Here is an 8,223-nt window from a genome sequence, read left to right as displayed (position 1 = left end):
AATGTCACCATGTGACTGTCCACCCTCTGCCCAGTGTGTGTGTGTGTGTGTGTGTGTGTGTGTGTGTGTGTGTGTGTGTGTGTGTGTGTGTGTGAGAGAGAGAGAAACTAGAAGTCACGTCGGTGTCCAGCCGAGTAAAGTCGATAGTGAAGTCGATGGAGTTGATAGAGTTGCCTCTGTTTCTCTTGTCTTCCTGACAGGACAGTGTGAAAGTGCTCAACAAATGGATCAATCTGGTGTTTTTCGGTTCGTTTGAATGAAAAACAAAAAGAAAAGAGCACGTGGTTTATTCTATTGATATTCTATTCAATAATCATGAATTTGTGAACACACATACAATACTTCGATTATTTAGCCTCCATGGAGATATTTCCAATGGAGATATACACATTCGAGTTTAAATAATAGATCAACGTTGTCCAGATCTCCATCGAGGCATCAGCAAATAATAAAAAATAGCCACATCACAGCTTAACGACTTGTACTTGTGTAACATTTCTGTTCCTCTGTGAGAGCACGTCAAATCTGTTGACGGTTGATTCCTTTCAAACCGTCTATGAAATGTTTTTAGTTATGCAAACCTGATAGAATTACATAGTCCAGTCCACCCAGCATTACGAGATCCTGTGAGGCTTCAAAATGTCCTTTATTTAAGATTATAAGAACAAAAAGTAGAATCCAAATTTGTTTAGCAAATCAATTTAGATCATCGCAATATAATTACAGATTTATCTACAAAATAAATTCAAATAAATAAAATAAAAACGCTAATAAAAATAATAACACTCATTATTATTATTGTTATTATTATAATTACATCACGTATATATCCTAATTCATCGTTCTGTATTTGTATCGTTGATAGCTATTCATTTATATGTTCTGATGATTAAACGTGATTATTTTATACGATGCACTCTCTCGCTTTGTGTAAATATGGGCTTGCTTTGCCCTGACTTTACACTGTTGTCTTTCCATTTAGAATCTAATTAGGAAAATACTAGCCTGCAGTGCGTAATAAACTTGGTCGTATTTAATGGCCTTTCAGCAGCAACGTGCGCCTTGATGTTGAGTGCAACCACTTGTTACAGACACTATTTTTCAAGTCCATGAAAGAATCCAGTAAATGAACGCAATTTTTTCAACCAGTACATTTTTCTGTCAAATGAAAATCAGGTTTTTAAACGAGCTTTCTGCAGCCGGTGACGAGTGGTGAAATTGTGAAACTACAGGCCTGAAGGCCAACGCTGTGAGAGGGAGATGTTTCACTCTGTCTTCACCGAATAATACTGGTAATGACAATTATACACACTTAGAGATCAGCTCATTCAGGCTGCGATTGGGAGTCAATTGCTCCGATGACCGATCAAAGGTTAGATGGGTACAAATCTATACATTAATGTTAATAACACAAATCTGTCTGAGCCTGCTGTTTAAACATTCCCCCGTGAATTATCGCCCACTGTGCAGATTAATAATTTAGTCTTAAACCAAACTATAGCTCAAAGCAGTCCCAATGTTAATATGTATACGTGAGTTGCACCAAACTAAAACTCCTCAGCTGAGCGGCATGGATTTAATAATTTGTTATTATAGGGACCAGAAAAACAGGTGCCTTTTTCTGTTTGTGGTGAAAGTGAGGAATCAGTGAACCTTGATAATTTCCCCAACAATAATGTGTTTTGTATAGACTGTCGGTCCCGTCTCATCTTGAAAAGGCTTCCAGCTGCTGCTGCCGCTCCGCAGAGCCATTATGATATCAGAGGTGATGTGGCCTTGCTGCTAATGCAGCTAATTTTATACTCATCAGTCTCTGTAGGCTCGAGAAATTGAAAAAGAATAACGGAGCTTAATAACCTCAGACATATAAAACATTAAAGTGGGTGGCAGATGATGCAGCAGAGTTAAAAGTTATTTACTTATCATTTATATTTAAAATATGAACCTCTTATAATCGATTATCACTTAATATGAGACATCTTTTTGCTTATTAAAATTATTTTTAGGTTCTAAAGACTTGAAAAGCCCAAAACGCCCTTAAGGACATTGCTGTCATTCATGCAACGTCAACTGATAAATACTGGTCATATAATAAAAGGCCAACATTAATCTCCCACTGCCTGCTGGCTTCAAAGACTATTAAGTTGATGATCATAGTAAATGGTTTATTCTAAATATAATCTGTGGTTCAATGAGATGGTGTCACGTGCAAGGTATGCAGAGCATGAAATAAAAACAGAGCAAACACAGATGTATAATGGAAATATTTATTTCTAAAATACAATTTAACATACTTTAAACTTATGACTGTTTTTTGACAACTTTATAATTTCAAGGCCAGAGAGGAAAATAAAAAAACAACATTATGTACATGGTCTTGATATTTACAGGTGGGTGTGAAAGCTGGAAATGGCCATGGCTCCGCTGCTGTCCCATTTGATGTGCAACCAAACTCCAAATGTGCGCCAGTAAACGTGTCCTGATTTGGAGACTGTCTTTGAACCAAAGGGAAAAAAAGAAAAAAAACAAGAAGAAGAAAAAGAAGAAGTCGCTGACTTGTCTTCCTGCTTTTTTGTCCATTGTTATTTTGTTAGTCTGTCCAGGCTAGTAGTCCTGATGTGGGCTGTGCGTCAAACTGTGCCGTCGCAAGTCACAGTTGCGCCGAAACACCTTTCCGCAGCGGCCACAGCTGTAGGGCTTGATGTCTGTATGGGTGAGAAGGTGAGTTTTCAGGTTACTTCTTTGATTAAAGGTTCTTCCGCATGTGGGGCATTTGTGGGGAGACTCCTGTTTAGATTTAAAGCAAGCAAAGAATTATTCCCTTTCATCGAGTAGAACTAAAAGAAATAAATCCACGATTGTGTCAGATATAACTAATTTACACAGTAATTTCTATATAACTTGTATGCGTAATTTCCTGTTTTAATTTGTTAACTGGCTTAGAATTTCGAGAGACTTAACAATATCCCCGTGCATGCAGAAGACCGTGTATAATGGTTGAATTATGATCATAACGTATCATATAGTTCCGTGAGGATAACATCGTGGTGACTGGTAATATTTTCAGCTTACCTGCATATGTAAGGTTTTATGGACGGCTAGAGTTCGAGACTGACAGAATCCTTTCCCACATTCTTGACATTTGAATGGTTTTTCCTTGGAGTGGATGTATCTGTAAAGCAGAAATAACACTTCATCAGATGTCTGCTCATGCACGGATTTGCTTGTAGCTTTTACAAAACCCCAGAGTCACAGGGCGAAAAATGTCCACAGCGCACGTTGTGATTGTCCAACTTTATGCGTAAAAGTGCTTTGGCGCCCTCATGGAGAAAACTCTGGGAACAGACCTGACACGTCTCTATGTCTAGAATGAAGAATGTGTTTCTAATTGCCCGTTGTGACGAGGTAATTTAGAGAAATAAATAAAGATTATTTGCATTTAAATCGCTTGCACACTTAGGAATGTTGCTGGGAATTTTAGACCCCCCCCCCTAACGCCGTGCGTAATGAACACATTATCTGTATGATTTGTTTTACCTGTGATCTCGGAGATGGTCTTGTCTTCGGAAAGCCTTGTGGCAAATATCACAGGTATACGGTCGTTCGTCTGTGTGGGTCCTCTCGTGGATGAGGAGGTTGTAGGACTTGGTGAAATGTCTGCCGCAGAACTTGCAAATAAATTCCTTTTTAGTTTTGGACGGGAGCCTGCCCCGGGTGGGTTTTCTTTCTGGGGACAGCTTGCTCAGCTCGGAGATCGTTCCCCCTAGCCCCGACGCCAACTTCGCCAGATCCGCAGCTTTCGGGGGGTCCTCCTGAGTGGCAGCGAGGGCCAGGTTGGCGAAGTCAAACCTCGGCCTGTCCTTGTGCAGCGACGGGACGCCGTGCCCCACGGCTGCCTGTTTTGGATGAAAGAGCTGCGCTGCGGCTGAGAAGGGTATCGCTGGGAAGGGAAGCCTGGGGTCGACCAGACCCTGCGCAGCTGCCATCTCCGTGATCGTCGACCTCAGTCCTTGTATGTGCGGGTAACCAAGAGTCCAGTGGTTCATGTGCATGGTTTGCACCGCGCTGAGGCCGTACAGTCCCTGCAGCTGGTCAGCTGGGAACGTGTTGACGGCCTGCAGGAAGGAGTAGTTTGTGAGCTGGAGGGCCGGGTGCAGGGGGATCGGAGCGTGCAGGGCTTTGCTCCCCATCTCGACTCAGACCTCTGCAGAAGACACGATGGAAACCCTGGGGAGGAAAGAAAAAGATGAGTGTTGTGTGTTTATGCCACATTAGAGCCGGTAATTATGTGGCTACACGGGTAGGCAACGTGTGACCCTCAGTTAGTAAAACCACCTGTTTGCCTTTCTACAACTATTTTACCAGAGACTAAATCTTAGGTTTTGTTTTTTAATTGATCAATTTAACGTCCAACATGAATCGTGTATACCCACATTATGGCACACATTAATTACTTAAATTAAAAAATATATATTAGGGAAATTAACAGCTAATATGCTGCCGTGTTGTTATGTTCTCATGAGTAAAACCATGTTTGTGCTCAGCAAAACCACTGAGATCATATAAACTCGAATTTTCCGCATTATTACAAAAACAATGTTTGCTCTTTTAAAAAAGAAGATGCGCTTCAAAGCAATTTTAAGAAACACACCAGTCATCGAAACTGTAACTAAAAGAAGTGGGTGTAAAATGACTCATATGGCTCCAATTAACATTGCAAATTACACATTTAGTTCACTCTGAATGAAACACTAAATCTCACATAATGCAATTAGAGGAGACAAGTTGTATTTGACGGCTGTACTTGGTGTTTCACAATGCAAAACAAGTGCTCTGTAGGCTATGTCGATTTGTACAAGTTTGAAATGTTGCCAGCAGACATCAAATATGTTATTAAGAGCAGGAACATGAGTCACAGCAAAACAAATGCTGGCTATATTAACCACAAGAAAGTCACTTTAATCTTTGCTGGAAAGGCATGTTTTTTTTATTTTTATGTTTGTGGGTGCAGCCAGAATTTTTTTTATAGGCACTAGTATTTTTCTTTTTTAGCTCTGTTTGATTTTATGCTGTGGGTTGCCCTCCTGGACAAGGGAACTTGAGGACATTTTAAACCTGTAGTTTAATGTTTGTATTAAATAAAAGCAGAAGCTGCCCATGTCCCCACAATTTAGGACAATATGAGCTGACAATGCAAGAAATGAGCAGGGACAGGTTCCATGTTTGTGGGGATGAGAAGTTATGTTTTCCCACAGAGGAAAAAAAAAAAATCCATCGTGTAAATTCAAGACTCCGGATGGTAAAAGTGGGACTGGCAGTGAGCCAGCGGTGCACCAGTGAGCTGACCTTTAGATTTAAAAAATAAGAAAAGGGGTTAAAGGTTATCTATACTTGGAAACTGAAGTAAAAAGCGTTTTTATATTTAAACACAATGTTTCAACAAAGCCTAATGAACCGGACACTGTGTGGACTGTGGTATTGTGCTCACCTGTGAGCGACAGTACGTTCATGTCCTTACATTTGTTCCACAGACATGAAAGTCTCCTCTCCACTCTGCTCTCCCTCTCACACACAGTAGCCTGCATGGCATAAGTGTAATTTTGCACGGGTGCAACATAAGTCACCATGCAGGCACTTGCTGTTCTTTGTGCGTCTGCACAACTTTGTTCAACCTGTTCTTCTCTCAACAACCTTTGGACCTGCATGTACACTTTGACAGCAGCCTAAGTGCCCTGTCGTGTTCCTCAAAACCCCTTCTCTGGCAGAGGGTTTTACATTACTGTAAGTCGTGACAAGTCTAAGGCCACTGCTTGTCTCAGCACTGTTACGTGCTGTGAAAAGACACCAGTGATGTCCAAACGTGGGTGAACTATGACCTCGAAGCTGGTGATCCTCACGAAGCAATAATCACCCTGAGAAGCATATGATTTAGTGTTGGTCAGTGAAATGCTGACATCTTTGTTTACTGACAGATTGATATATTTGGTTTACAGCTCAGTTAGAAAGTTAGAACAAGTGGGCTGAGTGAAGTTGGTCCCCTTCCCTGCAAAAGACTAACACACACCCTGCCAAACACAATCTTACCCCAATAAATAGCTGCCAAAGGTCCTGCGGTATGTCAGTAATCCACAGTTACTATAGAGGCGACGAGCTCCAATAAAGCGCCGCTGAAAGTTTTCCAAGTTCCAAGTCCACGAAACTTTCATGTAGCCATGCAACCAACTCTGATGTCTCGAGCCTTTGCAGAGATGTGACAAGTTGTGGAAAAGAGACGAAGAAGTTTGGAGGGGGAGACAGCAGCGGTGTGGGAGTCTCCTCCAGAGCGAGGGCTGGAAGTGTGCGTAATGCGCTCCGGTCCTTCACTTTTCAGGGCTCCGGGGCTCCGCAGCGCTCAGCCCGCCCTCCGACACGCCTCCACCCCCCGTCCTCTATCATTAACTCCAATGTTCCTCCTCTGTTTATTTGTGTTTGGATAGCAACTAGGGCTCCAGACCACGGAGAAGCCTGTGCAGCTCAACCTGCCTCCACTGACACCTCTCATACACCATATAGCCAAGTGTGATACCTTTTTTCGGGGACACGATTGGAAGCGCAGGAGGAAACCCTGATCATTTTTTCCTCCGGCTCCACGCTTTAGAAAACGTGCTTTTGGAAAAAAAAAAAAAAACTCGAGCCACTTACAAGGTTTTATTTAAACCAATTTTGACTCGTTTGCTAAAACGGAGGGTAAACCACATTAAGTCGTAGCATTTCATGGTGGTTAGAATAAAAAATCTGAGGTTCCTGACAAATAAAAACATCCCAGAGATCAGCAGCATGGTGAATAAATACAAACAGTAAACGCCTTTTGAATTCTCATGCACATGATCAGCTCTTTTCTTCTTCTTTACACTTTCGTGCTTTTTCTTTAATTCGTGTGGAAACACATGAATTACATTTTCTTCGTCACATCTTCATGAAGACATCACTCAGCTCGTCTGGATAGTTTGACCTGTTTTGTTTACAGCTAAACAGGTTTATTACGACCCAAATCCTTCAGCACAGCCTCCACAAGTGAACTGACTTTTTATTATGTTGGATAAATTGTGTGCAGTAAAATCGTCTGCGAAATACTGAGGTGTATGTATGTATGAACCATAATCAGAACGTTTTTTTTGTTTGAATAAAAAAAATCCCTGTGGCACGTATAGGCTAATAGTTGCAATTAATTTTTTTTGAATATATGAAATTAATTAGAGCGCACTTTAATTAGTTTCTGGTTAGTTTCTGGCCACAGATTTAAGTATAAAATAATTAAGACTTCAAACACCAGAGTCAAAAATATAAGTTCTCCATACACAGAGAAATTAAGCATTTTTACTTCTACAGGCTGTTCACACATTTACTTTATAATTTAAATGTATCTCGCTATATTTAAATCAATAAAAGTCAACTTATATTTCTGTTTTGAAATTCCAAAACGGTCCATATTTGGTTGTTTTATTTTTTACCTAACATCCTTATAATTTATATGAATGACAAAGCGACTGGTGGACACAAATATGCAATTCATAAATGTTCCGTGCAGCAGGACTGACAGGAGGCTTCAGCTGCTGCAGTTGTGTCTCTGCACAGAGTACAAGTCTGCAGCGCCGCCTATTGGTGCTTCAAGCAATAACAACCCTTGTCCCTATCACCCGAGTGTTTGCGGCTCTGACAGAAAAGACTATAAGAGCAATTTATAGCAACTTATTCTCTGTCATTAAAAAAGACTGCGTCAATGTTCTGGAATCCAGGCTTGGAAATAATATCAAAAAATAAATACTTATACGTCTCTTGGACTAATAGTGGAAAAATAACAAGATTGTACACGTCCTTGGTCCAGCGGATCCCTCCTGACACATTCATGCACAGTGAAGTCTGCTTAATAATGGGATGAGCGCTGCAGCCTCCTCTCATTCCCTGATGTTAGAGATAACAGCCACAGCGACTTGTCAGTGACGTTTAGTCTCACTGAGCCTCCTTTTCATTTTCTTTGCGCTGCACAACTCTCTCTGCACACAACATGCTTGTGGTTTTCATTCGGTTTCATATCACCCAGGCCTCTGTTTTCACTGTCAAAACACTGAACAATTGCAGACAGATTAGAAGACACACAAACCCCCACATTTCTACATTATAGCCCGGATGATGGCCCCTTCTCAACATATCCCTTTCACTCTGGAAATTTATAACAATGTAAAT

The 8,223-nt window shown here is 40.9% G+C and overlaps 1 protein-coding gene across 2 annotated transcripts; it reads right to left on the bottom strand.

Moving 5' to 3' along the window:
* Window positions 1-2,253: 2,253 nt before the first annotated feature.
* On the bottom strand, window positions 2,254-6,341 carry osr2 (odd-skipped related transciption factor 2). Of its 2 annotated transcripts, none has more exons than XM_020091205.2 (4): window positions 6,085-6,341; window positions 3,538-4,227; window positions 3,073-3,172; window positions 2,254-2,705 (listed from the first exon to the last, which is right to left on the bottom strand). In XM_020091205.2, exons 2-4 carry the CDS (start codon window positions 4,188-4,190, stop codon window positions 2,631-2,633), a joined length of 828 nt encoding a protein of 275 aa, XP_019946764.1. In that variant the 5' UTR covers window positions 4,191-4,227; window positions 6,085-6,341; the 3' UTR covers window positions 2,254-2,630. The 2 variants fall into 2 exon arrangements, with proteins under 2 accessions (XP_019946764.1, XP_019946763.1); XM_020091204.2 differs by having other exon boundaries at window positions 2,254-2,787; window positions 6,085-6,339.
* Window positions 6,342-8,223: the final 1,882 nt, after the last annotated feature.

The sequence above is a fragment of the Paralichthys olivaceus genome, chromosome 13 (assembly GCF_024713975.1).
Source record: "Paralichthys olivaceus isolate ysfri-2021 chromosome 13, ASM2471397v2, whole genome shotgun sequence".
In the NCBI taxonomy this organism is placed as follows: Eukaryota; Metazoa; Chordata; class Actinopteri; order Pleuronectiformes; family Paralichthyidae; genus Paralichthys; species Paralichthys olivaceus.
This window is presented reverse-complemented; position numbering and strand designations above follow the sequence as displayed.